Consider the following 22,826-nt stretch of genomic DNA (forward strand, 5'->3'; position numbering starts at 1 on the left):
CTTGAAATGGTGTGGTCGTGGAGGTGGTGAGACGTGTCAGAGCCTGGACCTATTCTGAAGGTAGAGCCCACGTTTTGTGAGAGAAAAAGAAGATCACCATAATACCCAGGTGTTACCCTGAACAACAGGTCCTTACCCGAAACAGGTGTTGTGGCCGTGGGAGTGTAGGGCAAGATCAAGTTGCTCAGTTTGGACATGGCGAAGTTCGAGATACCCAACAGCCAAGCAAATGGAGGTGTTGAGTAGATGGTGAGACCTGTGTGTCTAGATTCAAGACGCCGGATCTCCAACACCAAACTGGTGAGAGACACAAATTTGTAAATAAATATTTAAAATCACAAGAGCGGACCGGGTCGTCCAGGATGTGCGTGTACGTACGAAAGAGCAGATGTACAAGGTCAGTGCCTTGGGTCACGCTGGCTTGAAGAGGATGGGGAGAAGTGGAGGAATCATCGGAGACAGAGAAGGAGCAGCCACCGAGGGGGGGAGGGGAGCCGGGAGTGGGGTGTCCTGGGACCCCAGGGAAGAAAGCCTCGAGGACGATGAGGTTTGAGCCCTGATCAGATTTGGCAGCGTGGAGCCCATCGGTGGCCTTGACAAGAGCAGTTATGGCGGAGTGGCAGATGAAAGCTTGACTGGAGAGGGCTTAAGAGAAGGGGGAAAGAAATTGGAGACTTAAATATAGACAAAGCTTTTGAGATTTTCTGGAGAACCTTCCAGGAAACTGGGGAAATCACTGCGGTGGGGGGAGGTGGGGAAGCAGGGAGTGGAGGTCAAGAAAGGAAGTAGCATTTTTAAAAAAAATTTTTTTTAATGTTTATTTATTTTTGAGACAGAGAGAGACAGAGCATGAACGGGGGAGGGTCAGAGAGAGAGGGAGACACAGAATCCGAAGCAGGCTCCAGGCTCTGAGCTGTCAGCACGGAGCCCGACGCGGGGCTCAAACTCACAGACCACGAGACCATGACCTGAACCAAAGTCAGACGCTTGACCGACTGAGCCACCCAGGCGCCCCTTTCACACATATTTTAAGAGACTGTCGCCGTGGGGAATCTTCAGCGCTATTCCCTATCAGCAATAAGGGTCATTCGAACCTTCCCAGCCTGAGGAATCCTCATGCACATCCAGACTCTCCTTGATTCTTGTCCCTCTCCCCTCTCAAAAAAGAAATGAGGAAATACGGTTTACTATGCACTGGGAATTGTGCTAAATAGCCCATAGTTACTGCTTAGTACTTTGTCAACACTGTGCTGAGTACTCTATAAATACTGTCCTACTTCATCCTTGAAACCCGCCCCCCCCCACCGTCGCCAGTATGTACATTTTTCTCCAATTTACAGGTGAGGAATCTAATGCACAGAGACATTAAATTGTGCAAGGTCGACCAGTTAGCAGGCGGCCGCTCAGGGATGGAACTCCGAACCCTCTTGAGCCTCGACGCCTTGCTCTTAACCACTGCCCTACGCTGCCTTGGTCAAGTGTCCCAATTAAAAGGGGCGCCTGGGTGGCTCAGTCGGCTAAGCGTCCGACTGAATTTCGGTTCAGGTCACGACCTCAAGGTTTGTGAGTCTGAGCTCCGCATCAGACCCGGTGTTAATAGCGCAGAGCCCGCTTGGGATTCTCTCTCTCCCTCCCTCTCTGCCTCTCTCTCTCTCTCTGTCTCTCAAAATAAATAAACATTAAAAAGCGTCCCAGTTAGGAAAGGGGGCTCAGAGAGACGAAGCGACTTTTTCAAGGTCAGACCATTAAGGAACAGTCGGGCTGGAATTTGTACATGTCTGTGTTTGTAGGCTGGAGGCATTTTAACTTCGAGTCAGCCAATCCTGACATCACTTACTTTTAAACATTATGTGGAGATTTCACATCATTTACACTTGGGTGCACACGCCCAGATTAGCATTTATAGTCAGCCTGTGCTTGGTGGGAGGATTTTCACATGCACTGACCTACACTCTTCCGGAGATTTCTGGAGCCTTGGGGTTGGTCTAAGGCAAGAGTCAGCAAATGATCGCCGAGGGGCCAAATCTGGTTCACCACTTGTCTTCGTAAATAAAGTTTCATTGGAGCACAGCCACACCCCCCTTTGTTTGGGGAGAGCCCCTGGTTTCTTTCCCGCGATAATGGCAGATTTGAGAAGCCGTGACAGAGGCCAGGCGGTCTGTGACACCTCAGATATCAAGGGGCGCCTGGGTGGCTCAGTCGGTTAAGCATCCGACTTCGGCTCCGGTCGTGATCACACGGTTCGTGGGTTTGAGCCCCGCGTCGGGCTCTGGCCTGACAGCTGGGAGCCTGGAACCTGCTTTGGATTCTGTGTCTCCCGCTCTCTCTCTGTCCCTCCCCCACTCGTTCTCTGTCTCTCTCCCTCTCAACGATAAATAAAAACATTAAAAAAATTTTTTTTAAAAACCCTCAAATATTGATTATCTGGTGCTTTACAGAAAGTTGCCGACTTCTGGTCTAAATGCTTCAAAAGAAGAAACTTAAGGGGCGCCTGGGTGGTTCCGTGAGCGAGCATCTGACTCTTGGTTTCGGCCCCGGTCATGATGTCGCCATTTCATGGGTTCGAGTCCTGAGTCGGGCTCTGTGCTGGCAGCACAGAGCCTGCTTGACATTCTCTCTCTCCCTCTCTCTCTCTCTCTGCCCTTCCTCTGCCCTCTCTGCGCTGTCTTTGTCTCTCTCAAAGTAAATAAACTTAAAAAAAGAAAAAAGAAGCAACTTTTGAGTATCTAGAATTTTGGCTTTTGAAATGGGAAAAGGTCACCCTTGAACTGGGAAGTCCGTCATTTCAGAACCCAGACGGAGCCCGAGGGTGATGGTGAAGCCGCCGCTGGGATTCTGAGAGCACCGCTCACACCTGCCCCCTCCGGCCGCAGCGCCACACAGCCCTCTAACAAGCTCGAGGGACAGCCTGGAGGAGGCTTTACTGCGAGCCTGCGGGGAGGCCAGGGGACAGCCTCCCTTCCTGCCTCCTCCAGCTGGTCATCCGGCCTCCTTCTCCTGTAGACGAGACACGGAACCGAGGATGGTGGGATAAAGGCGTCTAACAGAGCGCCTCGTGCCTACTGAGCCGTCGGGGAGGGGGGGGGTGGCCTCCCCTTTTTGGGAGGTGGGGGGAGGAGGAGACAGGGATGGCCTTTCGCTCTTCCAGTTTGGGCTCCTCATTATTGATTCTAAGCCTGGAAAGATGCTCTGAAGCCAGAACCGTAAGGTGCCCTCAGCGCCTGGGTATGGAGGTTTCGAATTTGGCCCCGGCAGACAGAAGCTTTCCACGGAGATGGGAGGCGGGAGGGCATCTGAGAACCGGCGTGTTCCAGAAGGGATCTGGCTGCGGTGCACAGACCCATGGCCCTTGCATTCAGCTGGTCACTGACTGAGACCGACCCGCTGCCTCCTTCCCTGCGTTTGAAAAAAGATTAACAGGGGCGTCCGGGTGGCTCAGTTGGTTAAGCGTCCGACTCTTCTTATTTTTTAATTTTTTTAATGTTTATTTTTAAGAGAGAGACAGAGCACGAGCAGGGGAGGGGCAGAGAGAGAGAGAGGGAGACCCAGAATCCGAAGCGGGCTCCAGGCTCCGAGCTGTCAGCCCAGAGCCCGACGCGGGGCTCGAACTCACGGACCGTGAGATCAGGACCTGAGCCGAAGTCGGACGCTCAACCGACTGAGCCCCCCCAGGCGCCCGGCGCCTGGCTCTGGATCTCGGTTCAAGTATGATCTCACGGGTTCGTGAGTTCAAGCCCCGCGTCGGGTTCCGCACAGACACTGCCAGAGCCTGCTTGGGATTCTCCCTCTCCCGCGCTCCCTGCCCCTCCCCCACTCACAATATCTCTGTCTCTCTGAAAAGAAATACATCAACTTAAACAAAAAGATTAATAGACGTTCATTTTTAGAGGAAAGAAAAAGAGCGAGAGACATTATTTTCTAGAGGAAAAAGAAAGGTTAACAGACGTGATTTTTTAGAGGAGTTTTCAGGCAAAACCGAGTGCAAGTACAGAGTCCCCGCAGGCCTGCTGTCCCCACCCACACAGGCGTGGTGCCTTTGTGACCATGGAGGGGGGCGTCGATGCCAGCCTTTCTAAGTGAACCTGTTTTCTCTCAGGAGGACTTTGGAGGTCTCCAGCCTCTGAGGCGACGGCGGGATCTCCGATCATTCAGGGTGGCGGTTTCCAGCCAGGGCCCAGCCAGCGTCGCCTCCCTCTTCACAGGATCCAGAGGCCCAGCTCTCGCCCAGGCCGGCTGGGGCAGAACCCGCCGGGTGTGCAGCCTGGGTGTGCAAATGGTGGTTCTGCCCTGCAGCTCGGGGTGAGAGTCGCAGGGCCCGGCCGAGAGCGGGATCAGGCGGTTTCCAAGATCCACGCGTCATATTCCTGCCAAGGCCCCGGGTGGGGCCGGGTTCGGACCCCGCTTGGTCAGAGTATTGGTCCAACTGCCCTCCCGAGGCTTCTTTGCAGGGCGCGGCGGGTGCAAGGCCCTGTTGTCGACCGAGAAGGAGAAGGAACTTTGCTCCCAGGGGAAGACAGAACGCTGGGCTGGGGGTCTCCGAGCAGACCGTCCTCGGCCCTGGGACCGAGCATTTGTCGAGGCCTGATTTTCACCTGGGGAGACCGGTTGTGCTGCGGCATCGGGAGGGTCCCCACAGGCCCCCCGGTCTACCTGAACGTTCTATACGTGGAGACGTGGCGGGGCAGGCGGGCAGAGACTTGACCGAGAGCGCAGAGCTGGCTCCGGCCGAGAGAAACAGAAGCCTGGTAAAAAAACAAAAAACAAAAAACAAAAAACCCAATGACCTTGGTCGCCATCGCGATAGCTTTGGGCACCTTGGGTGCGCGGAGCTGAGGGCATAGCCCAGAAGCCCCTCTGGAGGCACAGGGACGGGAGCCTGAGGCTGGGAGCCGCCTCTCGGACCCGCATCCTAGAGTCATCTCGTATTTCCCGGGAAACCTCTGGGGAGTCAGAGTTCGGTGCCTGTCACCTCCCGGGCTGTGTGTTCCAGACGGCGTCTTTCTGTGGCACCTTCAGTACAGCTTGTATTGTGCTGAAGTATATGCGGGCAGGTGCCCAGCGAGGCGGCAGAAAACCGGACACGACTGATGGTTCTCCGCCCTCCGGAAGCTCGGTCTGCTGGGAGGCCAGACACGAGCACCGTTCCCAGCGGAAGATCCGGCTTCTCCGGGCCTGGTCTTCAAGTGGCACCCGTGCGCGTGGTTAGCGGATGCTGCAGGAGTGGGCTGAACGTGGCTCAAAGTAGATCTTCGTGGCTACAGTCTGTCAAGCGGAAAGACTGACGTGGGTGGGAGGGGGTCAAGTCGACAAAATAAAACGTGTAAAGAGCCCACTATGGCGGGGGGGGGGGGGTGGGGGGGCGCCTGGGTGGCTCAGTCGGTTGAGTGTCCCACTTTGGCACAGGGCATGATCTCACGATTCGTGGGTTCAAGCCCCGAGTGGGGCTCTGGGCTGACAGCACGGAGCCTGCTTGGGATTCTCTCCCTCCCTCTCTCTCTGCCCCTCCCTGACCTAAAAAAAAATTAAAATTAAAAAAAAAAAGAGGACTTTTTAAAAACTGTTTATCCTTGAAAGAGAGAGCGAGAGACAGAGGGTGAGCAGGGGAGGAGCGGAGAGAGAGGGAGACACAGAATCCGAAGCAGGGTCCAGGCTCCGAGTGGTCAGCCCAGAGCCCGACGTGGGGCTCGAACTCACAAACCGTGAGATTGTGACCTGAGCCGAAGTCGGACGCTTAGCCGACCGAGCCACCCAGGTGCCCCCAAAAGAGATGACATTTGATCTGAACTTTGAAAGTTGAGGACAAGTTCATTCGGTGTGGGAAGAGGGGCAAAGGCCAGGGGAGAGGGAGGCACGGCTTGTCTGGGGGGCAGTCCCCGGCGGCGGGGCCGGCCGGGCACGGGAGCCAGCGGGCAAGGGGGCCTGAGCTGGGGGCGTGGAGGCCTTGAGTGCCGTGTTAAGGAATTTGGATTTTAGACTCTGGAAAATGGGAGTTTCTCAAGGATTTTGAGGCAAGGGATGATGTGGTCACATTAATTTTAGAAGGAGAATCCAGGCCCACGTGTAGAGGGCTGGCAGGCCAGGAGAGGAACATTCTGGAGGCAGGGGTCCGGCCATCCTTCCTTCACCAGTGGCTGTGCTGAGTGCTGGCCACACGGCCGGCCGGGCCCTGGGATGCAGCGGGGTGTTTGAGGCTGCCCGCCCCCTTCTGTGCCAGGGCTCACCTTCTAGAACCAGAATCTAATGGAAGGAGTGAGAGAAACCTAGAAGCAAACACACGAGTGAGCCAGCTGACCTGAGATGATTTCGGGATGGCTAAGGGCTCCGAAGGAGGTCAAACAGGAAGTCGTATAGGTGGAGGGGGCTCGCTGCGACTGGCCGGTCACTGAGGGGCAGGATTTAATTGGGGAGAAGGATGAGAGCCGGGGCTGTGTTTCCGAGCAGAGGAGGTTAGATGGACGGAACGAACTCGGCGGAGGGGCAGGAGGCCAGGCAGCGTGGTGGGGGGAGGTGGAAGGTGCCGGAGCCCCGCTCCTGCCCTGGGCAGAGCAAGCGGGAGAGGCGGCAGGTGGATCCGGGCATGGGCAGTGGTGCTGGGCGCAGAGCAGGCTGGGGCCGGGGAGGGTGCTACAATCGGGCACCTGGCTCGGCGAGAGGGACGGCGCGGCAGTGAAAACAGACCGAGAAGGTGCAGGGGCCCGAGGCAAACGTGGGGGACACCCTCCTCTGAGCAGGAGTTTTCACTCGTCCTTTCCTTTCTCCTTTGGGTTTCAACACGGTGATTGCCAACGTTTGTTCAGCTCACCGACCGAGGGAACGCAAGGTTTGGGGTGGCGAGACGATCTCCGGGGTGTGGAGTTTTGGGGGAGGGGGTCCCGGACTTCGGGGGGGGGTGGTCTGTCACCTGCGGAGAGCGGAACCTGACGGCAAAGTTCTCGGGAGGGGAGGGGCCCAGGGACACGGGGACTTGCAGGCTGGGTGGAGGAAGAGGACCCTACAGAAGGCACAGGGACAGCCAGGGGCAGGGTACAGCTGGCTGGCTCTTGGATTTCTGCAGGAGTCCCTTAGTTTCTTTTTTACATATTCGTTACTGGGGACAGCGCAAGCGGGGGAGGGGCAGAGAGAGGAAGACAGAGGATCCGAAGCGGGCTCTCCGCTGACGGGCTGACAGCAGCGAACCTGATGCGGGGCTCGAACTCACGAACCGACCTGAGTCCAAGTCGGAGGCTCAACCGACTGGGCCACCCAGGCGCCCCCTGCAGGAGCTCCCACAAGGGAAGCGCCAGGAAACACCAGAGCTCGGAGGTCACAGGGCACAGACTCGGGCTGCACTGGCTAAGCCTGGATCCTGGGGCTGCCGCTTCCTACTTAGGTGACTTAGGGCAAAAGTTAGGTCACCTCTCTGCAGCTTCCACGTCTTAAATAGGGGAGTGACAACATATCAGGTCTGGGCTTTGACTTCTCCCTCCTCGGAGGCTAGCTTGGCCACGTTACCGTTTCCCGCATCCTGGCAGAAACACGAGACTGGGGCAGAGACAGAGGGCTTTGGTGCTCCTGGCACAGGGGACTGCGGGAGCCTCAGTGTCCCCAAGTCCCGTGGGCGTGGAGGGAGAGGTGATAGGAGCCCGGATGGATGCCGAAGGTCTACACTGCAGCCGGATTATGCGGAGGATCCCCGTCTGGCTTAGCTTGTTCTTTGTCCCGGACGGACGCTCATTCCTGGGGGGGGCACTTGGCTGCAAACACACCCCTAGCGATGGCCTGGGAGAAGAGCAGTCAGGACTCTGCCCACGTGGTGTACTCAGCAAAGGAGGGGGCGCCCAGAGACCCGGGAGGGCCGGTGCCCAAGTGCCTGCCTCGGGGCTGCGAGAAAGATCGAGAAGATAACGTGGATGGCTCTCAAGCGGGACCGATGACTCACCCTAACCCACTCGGGGCGACCCCAGAGGGGAAGGCAGGCTGGAAACTGTGTCTCACTTCATGCAGCCCTCCCCCCCCCCGCCCCGCCCCCAACAGATTGTTTCCACATGCCTGGTGCTGGCCGTCCCGACACCCAGGCGCTGGGACCAGGGTGGGGAGCCGAGCAGGTGGTGTTCTGGACAGAAGCGCATGACCACGCACGCGCTGTGTTGGTAACAAGCGGGTTACCAACGGAGAACAGACTTCGGTGGTGGGCGTTGCTGGGCAAATGGAAGGAAACGGGGACCACTGGAGAGGAAGTGGGACCCACTAGCTAGCGCGGCGGCAGCAGAGGGACCTTCACCCCCCCACGGTGGCTGTGCAGGTGGAAGGATCACGGGGCATCAGCGGGCAGAAATCGATTCCAGAAGTCTGTCACGTAGGAGAGGACCTGGGATCTTGCAGAATTACTTAAAAAATATGTTAAAGGTGTAAGCAGGTTTAAATGCCAGAGGGACTAACGAGTAGGAAATGAAAGGTTGACCTCGCAGGAGGGCACGACAAAGGTCCCCGGAAGGATGAGGTGCGGGGCACGAGTGTGGGGGCAGCTCCTAAGGTGAAGAAATGTGTTTCCAGTAGAAGAGGAGAGAGGGGGGAAGAAGGGGTGTGAACTCGGGTAGGTGTCTGGTGGCAAAGCACATTCTTTCAGGGAGACGGTGACACTTCCATCTCCTCCAAGGAACAGGAAGCAAGGTGACCGGAGAGCCAAGCGAAGGGCACTGGAGGCTCGTGGAGAATTCTGGAGACCGGGGGAGGGGGGAAACCAGCACAGGAGGGGCGGGTGAGAAGGTCTGGCCAGGGGAGAGAAGGGCCAGCAGGACCCCACAGGACGGAGAGGGCACAGGAGCCCAGGGGACACCATGACAGGGACAGTGAGGCAGGAAGGTCAAGTGGCCGGAAGGGGAGGGGGCAGCGAGGAGTCCAGGAGAGCACGAGGGCTGAAAGGAGGTCAGAGGCAGAAGCACAAAATGCAGCTTCTGCCCAGCCCAGAGGAACCCACGGCGAGGCACTCCCCACCGCCCCCGCGGCCCCCACCCCCTCTCTCCCCCCCCCAGCTCCCTCCCCCAGACTCAGGCCTCACCTACCTACCCCCCCAGCCCGCAAGACCCAGAGCCAGAGCGCCCTCCGCCCAGAAGGTGCCGCGCTGCCTCCTCTCTCCTCCCTCTGAAGAAGTCAAATCCAAGGGGTAGTAGGTTTTGAGCCTCCCGGAGGGAACAGGGATCCCCGGATCAACGCACACAGGCCCAAGAATGGTGTTTCTCTCTTTTATTTAAAAACAGTGCTTCATTACCATTTGCAAAGGCAGAGGCAGTGCTCCTCCTTTGCTTAGAGTTTATAAAAGCCAGCAACATGATCAATAATTTATACACATGGATAGTAATACAAAAAAATAAGGAATAAAAGCTAAAGATCTAACTACTCCGACCTTCACAATTCCAGCTACTTGATAATAATAGGAGTAACCCAATGAATACTGTATGGTCTGAAAGCTACTATACAATATGATTCTTAACGAGAAGGGGAGGGAGTCAGAGACTGTCACAAAGCCCTGGGGTGCTTCTCTGGAGTTCGCAGGGAAACAGGACCCTGGGCAAGCAGCTCGGGTGTCCTAGGAAGTGACTCTGGGGGTGAGGGGGTGGGGAGAGAAGGCGAGGTGGTCAATTATACAAGCATCCCACGTGATGCCCCCGTGCCCCAAAGGTACCTGTTTTGCCATGGCAACGGGAGGGGGCCGGAGAGGCTGCGTGTTGCATGTCGGGATGGTCCAGTCCCTGCCACGGGGGGTGGGGAGGAGAGGAGAGGGTCTGTGGCGTTTTCAGCCTTGCAAAGATTTGGACTGAAAGGCTCAGAGACGCAGGTCGGTCGCCCGTCAGGGACGAGTCAACTGCGCTGGCTCTCTGAGCACTTGAGCCCTAGCTTACGTGTGTCAGCCCCAGGTTTGCTCCAGCTATTCACAAGCAGAATTAGAACACAAGAAAAAAAAACAAAAACAAAAACAGTTCATATCCCTTAGGGAAAAAAGAGGATCAATTCATCACTCGATATATAATACAGCCCAAACGAGCACACACACACACACACACACACAAATACTGTGAACAGAAAAATACAAGAAAATGGCTAAGCTGGGAGTCTCAACGGGGTAGAGACATTGCTTAAAGCACTTATCAGTCCCCAGAAAAACCAAACCGAAAGTCACTTAAAAAAAAAAAAAATTCAAAACCGCGTGTACCCCCTGGGAATCTGGTGTCGGTGACTGGGGCAGGGGGTGGGGAGAGGAGAGAGAATTGATGTTCCCTTTTTGCTTGCCAGTGTGACCGGGCCTTCCCCACACAGGCGTGTGTGACCACCAGCCAGAAGGGACACGGAAAGGCCCTCCCCCCACCCCCCCAGCCCCCCGCCGGCAGTCTCCTTAAAGGCAAGGTTTGCGTTTTGGCTGACGAGCAGTTCCCTCAGTTACCAATCCCTGCCAACCAGCACTACCATGGCTGAATTGATCTACCGTTTTCCTGAGTAAACTGTAACTGGCTACAGTTCCGGTAACGTGGAGAAGAACTCAGCTACTACAGCCAACTTCGGTACCCGAGGGGTCCCCTCCACGCTCAGCTCCTCGCTCCTGGTCCATCGGATTCAGGAATTCGAGAACTTGCTGGAGTCTGGTCTGGAAGCCTTGTTTTCAAGACGGGTGCCAGGGACTCGACTGCACTCACTAAACCAGAGGGCACGTGCTGGCTTAGGACACCCGGAGCCTACTTGGAGAGGGCCCTGCTTCACGCTCTAGCTCTTGGATGGCTATTGCCTGGTTGATCAGTAAAGCAAGTATGAAGAAGTACACAGGAACAGGGAAAGGGAGGGGAGAAGAGGTTTGTGGACAGTAACATTGCCAAAAAAAAAAAAAAAAAGTGTTTGATGCAACAGAGAATCAAGTTTCACTGGTGTATACCTACAAATGGTCAGACATCTTCAAGAGCATGACAAAATAAAAACACGCAAATTTACGTCTGATGTTCACCTTGCCCACTATTTTTTTTTCCTATCTTATAACAGTGCAAACAGGTAACTTATGCTTTTTAAAACACCACTACCCCTTCCCCAACCCCCACCCCCCAAAGTCCCTTTCTTCCTATCAACTGGGGGAAAAAAGTCTGCAATTCTGCAAATGTTACTGTCCTAGAGGCCGCAAGCAGCAGAGGGGGCTGGACGCCGGGCTCCCGGCCGGCGTGCCTTCCAGATGGACCCTGGCGTGGCCTCGCGCGCCTGCCCGAGGAAAGGGGGGTGATCAAGGCCTTCCTGCAGGTCCTCGAGGTGGCTTCCATCCCGAGTCTACACCTCCCTCCCATCGGGAAACTAACGGGGGGTGTTGACTCACCCACTGCTCCGCTGCACGGCTAGGAAAGTATGACCTGAAGTCAGAGCGGCCCAGCCCCTGAGGGGTTCTACTTTTCAGGAAAAGCTGCTGTCCCGGGTTTCTACTGAATAACGTCCACTAGCTCCCCTCTTAAACTAGGAGTTGAGCCCCAGTGCCCTTCTTTTTCGAGGACAAGTGACACCGGCTCCATCCCACCTCGTGGCTGCCGGAGGCCGGGGGCGGCGGCAAGGCCGGCAAACCCGAGAGCCTTAACAACGCCGAGTCACAACGTCTGACCCGGTGAACCGCGCACCACAAGGGATTCCAGAAAAGACCTACGGGCAGCTCTCTGGGCCGAAAGAGGGAGACCGAGAGGACGGTTTTCGCTAGGGGTCTCCTTAAAGGAGCCCAGCTTCTCTAGGAGTAAGATGCTAAGCACAGGAGTCCACGCCAGGAGCTACGGGAAAGCTGTGGAAATCGGTCACGTGCTGGCCTTCAGCATCGGTGAGGTTTTTGGATCATCGAGCGGCATCCGCCCACGAACCCCCAGACGCCAGACTCCCTCCCGGCTCGGTCGCTCGGTGCGACGGGAACCAGAGCCGGGAGCAGACAAGCCTCGGTGCTCCGAGGAACCTGCCTCCGAGGGGGCTGGCTGTACGGAGTCTCAAAGTTCAAGAGGTGAGGGGGAGGCCGACACCGTCTCCTTCGGGTGCTCACGGGAGCCCCGAGTCTCAGTGCTGACGCTAAAAAGCAAAGGCCCTCTGGCGAAAGCCGAACTCTGCTTGGCCTTCCTTAGAGAAGGGACTGGAGGAAGCCGTGCTCAAAGCCATCCCTGGAGACGCAGCAGGGCACGCAGGGCCTGCCCGCGGAGTCCTCAGCCAGAACCCGCTGAACTGAAATGCACGCAAGGAACCCCAAGCTCCAGCTTCCGCCTCTTTCCGAAGGGCGGTGGGGGCTGCCTTCTCTCCCTTTCCCACCGTCCTGGTCTCTCTCTCGGACAAAAGAAGAGCAAATGATTAAGCTCATTCCCCTGCGACAGCCACAACCACGTCAAATCTGGCCTGGTCTCCACCGAGCCGTGGTTTGCCATTTTTGTCAATGGCCCCTGTTTGAACACAACCCGAGGTTTCTCTGTGTCTTTAGTCAGTAAAAGCTCTCCCTCAAAACAAAAGCCAAAAGCAAAGGGGGGAAAAAAAATCCTCCCTGCCCCCATTCTCTAGAACTGTGATAGCCCCCGCATCCCACGAACCCTTCCTCTAACTAAAATATTTATATACAACACAACAAAAATTGTCTTAACGGCAACGAACCAAACTTTGGCTTGGGGAGGAGAACCCTTCAAAGTGGCCAACGGCCCGGGCAGTTTGGTGTCCCCTGTTCCATGCAGTCCTCCCCAGAATCAGTTAAGATTGCATCGAGGCCTCTATCTTCCTTGACGTCTCCCCTCGTTTCAGGGACAGCCTCTCCCCCGGTCATCAGGAGAGCGGGGCTTCCGAGGGGGGAGAAGGGTTGTGCTTTACACGACAGGCCAGTCCCTCCCGGACAGATCACTCTGCTTACAAAGGATGCTTCATGCTGCCATGTGTCAGTCATTTTAATTCAGGGACACGAATAGTCATCAGTCAAGAACATGTGTGGAGGCAGGAGTAAAAAAACAAAAACAAAAACAAAAACACAAACGGAAAATAAACCCATACCAAACCGGAAGCTCCATGTCTCTGAATTACTCCCTTGAGCAGCTATCCCTTGGGTGAGAGGTCACCCTAGTACCAACGTGAATAGACCAGGGAGCCAAACAGAACGTGCTTTTCTATTTTCTCAGGCCTTCATTTTGGAAATGCGGCAGGACCCTGGCCTCTACCATTACCAGCTAGAAGAGAAACGCCTCTCCCCTACCTTGCTTATACATGTAACATCAAAGCCGCAGGGCCGCGGCAGTGACCCACTGCTGCGGCCACCACATGACTCTTCCTGGCAACACAGAAGATCCTTGCCATGTCAGACTCTCCTTCCAGGATGGGAGGGGAGCAACCTCAGGGGCTCGGATTTGATATCCTGTAGTGTTGGTGTATACGCCAAGTGGGCGGGTGCTCGGCTGGCGTCTTTGGAGGATGACGAGAAGCCGGGCGGAAGGGCCACGAGAGCTCAAGACTGTGGACAGAGAAGTGGCTCGCAGAGGCCCCGGGAGCTGGGGATTCCTATGGCTTTGGAGCCAGTACAGAGCGCCCCTGCCTGCCCTTCCGTGCCCCGGTCACCGCAAGCTTCCAGGGACAGCGGACCCGGCACTCGATGCTTGATCTTTTGCTAACGGTTTTCATACGTTTTACACCTTGTACTGCCCTCCTGATGTAAGAGAAAGGACAGGAATATCAGAGCCCTGCCAGACACCCTCCGATATCCCTTTTCTTTTCCTTACTGTCTTTTACTGACTCCCAACACTCTGTACTTCTAACCCTCAAGCCGGGAAATCTGGTCGCTGGCTATTTATTCTCCTGTCCCTGGGTCCTAAATTCCTGACTCTTGAGGACGTGGGAGCAGGGAGTTCATAAAAGGACAGATGAGCCAAGCCGTGGTTCAGAGGAAGGAGAAGAGGCCCAGCAGGAATGCTAGGATCTCAAGAAAGAAAAAGACTGATCTTTTTCACACTCCGGAGTTCATTCTGAGATCGGTTTCCTAATGAGGTGTTTATTATCCACAGTCTGAGAGCGTGTTTGGAAATATTAATACTATAATTCCAAAAACTATGCCAACCGTCTCAGGCTGTGCAGGTAAGATGATTGTAAAAAGGATGGAGAAGGCAGGAGGGAAGAGGAGAGGACAGTGGCTTTTAATTCTCCCGCTTTGCAAGCACAAATTCCTGTCACCTATCAGCACGTGGATTCCAGCCACAGCCAACCAGAATTGCCTGCCGAAGACCAGAAACTCAGAAGACTAGAAGAATATCCTGTCGCAGAAAGATCTCCACTTCTGCTTGTCCCCCAGCCACTCAGCACCGGATACACTTTGGTAACTCTGCCTGCTGATTTCTGATCACATGCATTCATCAGCTCCTAAGGTCTCTCCTTCCTCATGAACTGCCTCTTCCGTGATTGACAGAATGAGCTAGCACGGACATACAGACATGGAAATGCATTATTTTTTTTTTTTTTTTACCACAGTTAAAAAAAAAAAAAAGAAAAAAAAAAGAAAAAAATGCACAATCTTTGGAACAAAAGAATTAAAGGCAGAAATTTAAAGGAAAAATACATATTCAAAGAACATAGTGAGGTATAAAAAAGTATTCTCTCTTTTTTTGTGTTTTTTTTTTTTGTTTGTTTGTTTTTCCTCTTCATCTTGCTATAGAGTTCCTCTACTAGTAAATATTGCAATAGCCAGGCCTCATGAACTGGGGGGCTGTCCCATTTGCGGGGTCTCACGTCACTTCAGTAGGGGGCAAATCGGCTGTAGCCACCTCGGTATAAACTCGCCTGCAGTAATTAGAGACATAAAAATAATTAAAAGGTTGATGAGAGAAACATTAAAGGTGAAGAAAAGTGTCCTGAAAAGGGATTTGGGAAAACAGTTTCTTTAGAAGCTTCAAAGCAACTGGTACGATGTGACCTTGTGCAGTGACGTTGGGAAACCAACTTCTGCCTCTAAGGGGCTCAAACCAGAACCCACGACGCTCACTGCTGGCCTGATATTCTCCAGAAGAGGGTATGACGACAACTGTACTTAATGATTTACATGAATTAGCAAAGAAGGGAAACTCAGTAGAGTTTAAAACCAAGTCAGTAAATAATCTGATGTTTAAAATTTAGCACGAGTTTCGGTTTACCTTGATGACATCATAGCTGATTTCACCTTCTTGCACATTACCTGTCTGCAGGGAACAGGTACTCAGGTGCTCTGACCACTAACTGTCACATACCACGTTCGAGATGGTGCTGGATTTAAACCACAGTCAGTCTTTTAAATATTAAAGTCTAGTTCCTCTATAACCTACAAAATGTGCCAACTAGGTGCTTCTTGACGTATCTGAACTCATTCCTTCCTTCTCCCCCTCCCTCTCTTTCTCTGTCTCTCTCATTTTAACTAGGCTTTAATTCCTTTCTTTTATCTAATGACCTATCTCCATTAAAAGTTCCCTAGGAACATCTCTTTCCTTGGGTCATTCTTTCGGGGTCGGATCTGTATCTTTTTGGCACATAAAATCTCAGCAACTTCTATCACTGTCTTTATCTTGTCTGTCTGCACCTACATTCCCCTCAGGACCCTGTTACTTCCTCCCACAAATCTATCATTAGAAATTTAGTGTGAGAAATGATGGGCTCTCTCATACTCCTCCCGGTCTTAAATTTCATTTATCACTCTGCTTCCCCATCACACACTGTCGTCCATGACCCCCAGGCCGCTGCCTGGCTGTACTCTGGATGGCACACAGCATTAGGAGATGTCGCTGTGACACGGTGTGTCCCTGCTGCGGCCGGTGAGTCACTATCACTGGGCCTGGAGGTATCCAGGCCACCACAAAAATACCACAGTGAGGGTTCGAGTTTGGTTGGGGGGAGGATTATTCTAAATTGAGGTCTATGGATCTTTTCTACGCTTCCAGGAAAACATCGTATTTTGCCATGAATGTTACGGATAGAAAAGACCTTTGTAAGGCATTCATTTGGTGATTTCTAGTGCTTTCTGCCAGAAGGCTCAGAAATGGCAGGGACATCCTTTGATATCTGCATCTGAAACTAATGCACAGGTTTTGGGAAGCTTACTGTGAAAGCTGGAGAGTCTCTCCCCCGACATCTCTGCGAAGACCTATCAGTTAAACTAAGCCACAGGTGTATGTATCCAACATCTGAGCCAATATAAAGCATCAACCTGTTCCCTTCTTTCTCTCCCAAATGATGCCGTCACCCAGGGCAGACTGTCACTATTCATGCCTTTCTGCTGCCGGTAACCAGGTCAAGGGGCTCACGCTACAACACACAGATGAAGGTGATATGAATTTCCAGCTAGTCTTCTGTGGCTTCAACACTTTGGCAATGGAAGAAGGGCTGAATTTATTACACTTCTAGAGCTTTTGCAAACTGCAGGTAAAAGTTAAAAGGTGTAAAGTGGTTAAAAAAAAATACGGTACATATAACAATACTCACCACAGCGCCAACTCCATAGCTAGCGGCAGGGGCCAGGGCGTGGTAGGGGTCGGCTGTGTATACTCGGCCGTAACTGGAGAGAAGAAAGACAATCAGGGAGAGCCAGAAAAGGCCAGGGTCTAAAAGAATGAGAGCGCCTACTGTGCTAATCGACTAGCGAGTAACTCGGTCCTCAACGTTATTAGGGAACGGGCAGCACGGAAACCTGTCCGCTTCTACTCCCAAATGCAGTACCTCTGGAAACTTCTGAAGGACTTCCATCAAGTGGAAAAGCAAGGAGGTGGGGATGAGGAAGAGGGAGAGAGGGAGCCTGGGGTCAAAGCCAAAGAGAGACAGGAATAAGCGGGAGGGGGGCGGAGCACAGGGCCTAAGGGGGTCTGCAGGCATCTGGAGCCCAGGGTGGCCCGAGTGGCGATCCGGAAATGGTGACAGGAGGAAGGCGGGGCGGCACCTGGGTGCCCCCCCCCCCGCCCCCCCGGGCTCCCCGCCCGCTTACCCGTCGCTGTAAGCTGCGGCGGCGGCGGCAGCGGCTGTGGCCGCGGTCGCGGTAGCCGGCTGTGCATATCTGTAGGCTGCGTATCCGCCCTACAGGAGAGAAGAGAACTGACTTTACAGATACCTCTCCCCCGACGGCCGGACCGACACACACCCACCCACACGCAGACGTACACGCACAATGACACAGGGACAGACGCAAACACGGACACACACGTGGGAGGAGAAATGTTTCAAACTGCATCCGTCTGCATGTTATCCTTCCCTTGGCACAAAATTAAGCTCCACCCAACGCAGGGATCTGCTTTCCAATTTAGGACAATTACAAGAGTAAACTACCTCAGTGGGACCCGTTCTCCGATGTAAGCAACGAAGACATGATCTCAGACCGGTCTTGCTTCATGGTCTTTGCTGGAACTTTCAACAGGGCAAATATTTGCAGGAAGGTGGGAGAACGCTATCTGACTGATGGGGAATGTAAATGTGTATGTGTTAAGTTCAGATTCTCAGGCTGATTTATTGCTAAGAGACTACAGGATGTAACAGAAAGGTCCTCTCTGCTCCATCAGGACTAGGCTTTTTGTCGAGAGGCAACGTTTAATAGGAAAAACCAGTGTAGATCAGGGGTTGGAACCTTCGGGCTGTGAGCCGATGCAGCCTGCCACCTGTTTCTGAAAGCAGGCGTGACGGCACCGTACGGCCTCCGAAGCCGAAAACGTTTAGCCCTTGGCCCTTCGCAGAGAAAGTCTGCCGGTCCCGAGCTGCATTTAGGACTGGGGCAAATCAGATTACGAATGGCTGAGGGCCTTGCAGGGGGATTCAGCTAGATGAGTTGGGCCTCCCTCCATGGCCTGAGCATTTGCCTGCATTTATTTCCCTCTCCTGACAGATTCAGAGGCCCTTACTTAACACCCAGTCTCACTGCGCACTCTGGAGTCCTTCTTCCAGTGATTCCACTATCCCCTCGGTCCTAGAGGCTTCCAAACTCTTCCATCCTATTGTTACTTCCCTTCAGTTTAGGGGAACAAACACCCCAAAGGTTTCCGCTGTCAGGGTGAACCACATATACTCTCCCATGAAGTGTTTCAAAGAAAATCACAACAATAAGTGCTATTTTAAAAAGCGGCAAGCCCTACTTTTTTTCCTCTTCTAGACTTCGTCTATTTCACCCACACCTAATTCAGGTGTAAATTCTTATGACTATTTCTCCCTCTCAGATATAACTATGTTCAACTGGTACACGCTATGACACCATCTCATGTACGCTTTCTCTACGTGAACGCTCTGCATTCCGGAGGAACGTTTATGCTCTTGACGTCATCAGCAGTAGCTTCCAGCGTACGTTCAAAGTATCCCTCTGACTGGATTACAGTAGTTACGTATTATTTCTCTTTGTTCTTCAAATGAATCACTCAGGAAAGCAAACGTTTCTTTCTCCATTACAAATTCTTCCACGTATAAGTAAGAAGATTCTAATTAATATTACCAAACACTGGCAATGACATGGTAATGGATAGAAACAAGGCGGGAAGCACCCTCGGGGGCTACCTGAGATCAACACGTTCACTCTGAAATCCAGCCAGGTCTATGGGAACAGACTGATTTGGGCAAAACTGTACACATCCAGGCTGTACCATATACACCGCTGTATCTGTAACTAAAACTAGACCTATCTATACATACACACGCTATAAAGTGTCTCTTTTCCTGATTGTATCTATGGCTAGCTAGGTAGGTCCTTTTTTAAACTTCTAAAGAGCAGTAAAAGCATGTGTTAACCAAAGCAACAAGCCAATCATTTTAGCTGAAATTTTAAGCTTGAAATGAACCTGAAAGGCTCAATTTTTCATTATAACTACAGATGGTTCCATTGGTTTAGAATTAAAGTTTGCTAGAGTGAGGTCTACACCAGGGCCGTCTTTAGGAAAACTTTGTAAGCAACGATAGCGTGGTAAACAGCCATTAGGTGGTCTGTGCCTTTAGTATTCCAAAAGACACCAAAATAATCTTTAAAAATTTAAAACACCAACGTAATCAAAGCAGTTAAAGCCCAATTTGTGTTCACCTGAGTAAAACACTTAAAAACTGAAGTTCTATGCCATAGGGCAGAATATACATTCCCATTAAGGGATTCTGAGGCTCAGTACCGACCTGACTCTCTGAAAGTCTCTGTAAAGTTGAAAATACTGGGGATTCTATCAAATCATCACTTTGAGCGGTTAGCATACTAATTCTGGAATTCTGGAAAAGGAGGTTCTGAATTTAGTTACTGATAGGACCACTCCCTCTCGTGTTCCTCAACCTGCAAAAAGCCATCAGAACCTCAAGAGATCAGACTGGGGGAAAGGAGATTCCTTCCAAACCAGAAGGAAATAGGGGGAGAATCTATGTGCAGTAGTTTCCTTCTATTCTAACTCAACTCGGACTTTGAAGTTTGAAATTTGATGAGGTTCTTTGCTATTTAAATTCAGGAAAACCAGAACAGGAATACAAGTGTTTTACTGATAAGAAAAAGCTTGAGGAGAATATCAGCATGAAGAAAAACTACGTGAATGTTTGTTTTTTTGTAAGTTGGTAATATTTCAACACGACGACTCTCCTGATTATAATGGTGCTACAGAGAGGCCCTTTAAAAGGGGGACTATGTTTAGGATGGAAAGATACAAGCTAATTTGGTAATTCATCAGTGACTACCCCAAAATTAGAAAAGTTAAGTTGTATTATCATGGATTTACTTCTCTTGGGTGTAGTCATACCCCAAAGCACTTCCGCTGCTGCCTTAAACAAAATACATCAAAAACTGTAAGACAGAGACACTTCGGATGTCTCTATCCCTACTCCGATTTCGGAGTGCACAGAGCTTCCGGGCTGAGAAATCGTTTTCTCGGCTTTTGCTTCTACCGGCAAGTCTGAGGTCTTTTGCAGAACATGAGAACAAAGTGCAGTTTGAAACACCAAGGTTTTCATTACTGTTTCTTAAGTTTTTCAGAAAGAACAAGGGCGGGGAAGGGGGTAGGAGACAGGGTTCAGGCGTGGGGGGGGGGGGGTGGGAGGCGGGGAGGGATATGGCGCCACATTTATTAATCACATTAAAAACTAAGCATGCCAACATCTGGAGCTAAAACAACCAGCAAAATCACCACGTTCAGACTCGTATTGGCTAACTCTATCTATCCCAGCATTCTCTTGGGACAGCGGTTTGCCCTAGGCTCTACCACAAGCTCGGTGAAGTACACAGCCTCAGGTACTAGAGCGTGCAGCCACAACAACCGGCTATTACGGAAACAGTCAGTCACCACTTGAGTTAACATTCCAGACCCTAACGACGGGCCCTCCCCAGCCCAAAGAAATAGTCAAGGTCGCCCGCCCTAGCCCTGGCCCACACCACGATGTTAATAATTATAACAAGCAGTAACCCATCTGTTATGTCAGAGAAGGGAACAGAGACTCCACTGAGAGGTTTAGAGTGGGGATGCTAACATGTCTTCAGCTGACTGCACAAACAAACAAACAAAAAAAAAAAAGAGGAGAAATAATTCATTTGGAGATATGAAGTCATGAAATAGCTGATGTGTATTGCTTTTAACCATGCACTGATGCAAAACTGAAGCAACCATTAATAAAAATTAAAAAGGACATATGTATTTACACACAATCAGACCTGTTGGATCTGAAGCAGTTTGCAGACTCTATCTGTGTGTGATTTGAAATAAAACAAAAAATGGGGATTAGCATGGCCACAGCACACCCTAATGTAGGAGGGCACACATGGACTGCTTTTTGGAACCCTGAGAGCTGGATACATTTGGCATGGGCTGAGCCTGATGCAAACATACACATGCCCCGTTAAAAGGCTCACTTTCTCACTCCTTTATAATTCATTACGAAGGACTCCAGAATGTTCCCAATAGGGGTGGCCCGACGCTAGCTACATCGCTCCCCTATTCACCCTTCCTGACCCTGACCGCATGGTCCAGTCCTGACCCGCAGCACTCGCCGGCCCTCCGTCAGCACCCATCCACTCTGACCCAGAGTTCTTCTGCCATAGCGCCTGTGCTGAATGTTCTAGCTTTCCACATATCCGTAAGACATCCCTGCCTTCAACTTCCAGCTCTTTCCCAGGACAATGCGGTTACCTTGAAGATCCTTTTGATGTTCATGTCTCAGCTCTCCAGGGTTCACCATCACCTGCTAGGGATTCTCTACTCCACTCTGAATCAGTTTTAGCATTTAATTAACTTTATAATGTTGCCACACTGACCACAGGACGCTCCTGCACAGTTCTGTTTTAACCAGAACAAAATGGAAGGGCTCTACAGATCCTGCCCTCCTGTATCTGCATTGTCTATTAGGAGGATCTCATACTGGCTGACATTCCCCTTCTCTTGATTTTAACCTAGCCGTGAATTTTATTTTGGTTTTGTTTTAGATTTACACGAAAACAGGACTTTGGTGAGCATGTGATGTCAAGACACCTTCTTTCTACCTGGAAGACAGTGACATTACGTGACACTGAGGAGAAGAGTGTGTGTTTTAAGACCAGCAGACAAAATGAAAGCTTTGGTCCCTGCACGTGATGTACAGATTTACTGAGCAAGGGCGGTGGGGGTGGGTGGAGAGAAAGGCAGATGTGATGCTTAAAATCGCTACAGGGAGCAGAGACCTATCCCCACGAGCTTGGGTTGACTTTGGGTTGACCTGCTGTGCCTCTGGGGATCGCTTCATTTGTCCCTACACGATTCTAACTCCTCCCTTCCCTTGCCTCCTCCCGGCTCCAGCCGAGAAACACTGTCTAGATGGGTCCTGGGGGGTAGGGGGGAGGGGGGTTGCCCTTCTGTGGCAATAGGGCACCTCTGATTAAGTGTTAACACAGACGTGAGCACTAAAAACTTACAATAATGATAATACTGTTGCTGTTTTTGACGGAGACCTATATCTACTTTGGAAAGTAGATACGAAAAAGTTTTAAAGACACGTACTTAAATTTTATTTTATAATTACTTTAAAATTGGGGTTAAGGGAAGAAATGGTTATGATCAGCTTCTTAACTTGCACTTATCACTTCAATGGTAGACGAGAGATGATCTTTAACAAATCAAACCTCTCAAGCACGCCACCATTTCACACGCCCCCAAGTTAGTTCATTTCCCAAACCCGGCCGGGAGGCCACATAAGGAGCGTGACAGGCGGCCTGGGGTTCTCTCTCCCCAGCATCCAGCTATCAGCAGACGTAACGGTGAATGATTATCCAAATGAACTCACTGACCTTGTTTTAAGGTGAAAGGAAAGAGGGCGAGGGGAACACGTGTTTCAGTTTTACGGCCCCAACAGGTCTAGATTTTTAGGCAACGTGGAGGTGAGGCGAACAGCACGGTCCAATTACGATTGTGGCCTCACCCCGGGGCCCAATCGGGGACTTAGGAGTCCTGCGTGGACAGACTCAACTTCCTCCCTTCTCTCGTTTCCCTCACAGTGGAAAATGTCCTCAACTGCTAAGATCTCCAAGTATAAAAGACCAGCTTAAACGCCATGGACAAATGCGATTGGCAAACTAAAAGAGGTGGCAGTGATGGGACAGTGCAGAGCACACGCCTGGCGTGGACGGAGGTGACGGGGCAGGAGCACTTAATTTTGGAGGCGGTGCCGTCACGTATGGGACTTGACTGTGCGCTGCTGAGGTATAGCAGGGCTTAGATCACACGCTCACAAGTCTCGGTTGTCCAAAAAAGCCTCTGTTCCCATCTCTAACGTGGAGCTGGAATGGTTAGTATAATTCAATTTTTTCACTGCAATCCACAATCTGATTGATTGGCAGGTCACACTGGCACTCCTACCTGAGGTATTTTAGCGCTAATGATTGGTTCCTGTAAGACTATTCTATAACAGAACAC

At 51.9% G+C, this 22,826-nt stretch overlaps 1 protein-coding gene across 30 annotated transcripts in view; it reads right to left on the reverse strand.

Annotated features, from left to right (window-relative positions):
* Positions 1-9,207: 9,207 nt before the first annotated feature.
* The window catches only part of RBFOX2 (RNA binding fox-1 homolog 2), a 289,113-nt gene continuing 275,494 nt past the window's right edge, over positions 9,208-22,826 (reverse strand). For 19 of the 30 annotated variants that reach the window (XM_045062307.1, XM_023257438.2, XM_023257437.2 and 16 more), the window contains 4 exons: positions 20,597-20,628; positions 16,937-17,025; positions 16,441-16,513; positions 9,208-14,772 (listed from right to left, as the gene is read on the reverse strand). In XM_045062307.1, the coding sequence (XP_044918242.1) occupies positions 14,718-14,772; positions 16,441-16,513; positions 16,937-17,025; positions 20,597-20,628 (249 nt within the window). In that variant the 3' untranslated portion in view covers positions 9,208-14,717. Of the gene's footprint in view, positions 14,773-16,440; positions 16,514-16,936; positions 17,026-20,596; positions 20,629-22,769; positions 22,813-22,826 lie in introns of those variants that run through there. The other 11 variants (XM_045062309.1, XM_045062308.1, XM_023257445.2 and 8 more) reach the window with 3 other exon arrangements.

This window comes from Felis catus, chromosome B4 (assembly GCF_018350175.1).
Source record: "Felis catus isolate Fca126 chromosome B4, F.catus_Fca126_mat1.0, whole genome shotgun sequence".
Taxonomy (NCBI): Eukaryota; Metazoa; Chordata; class Mammalia; order Carnivora; family Felidae; genus Felis; species Felis catus.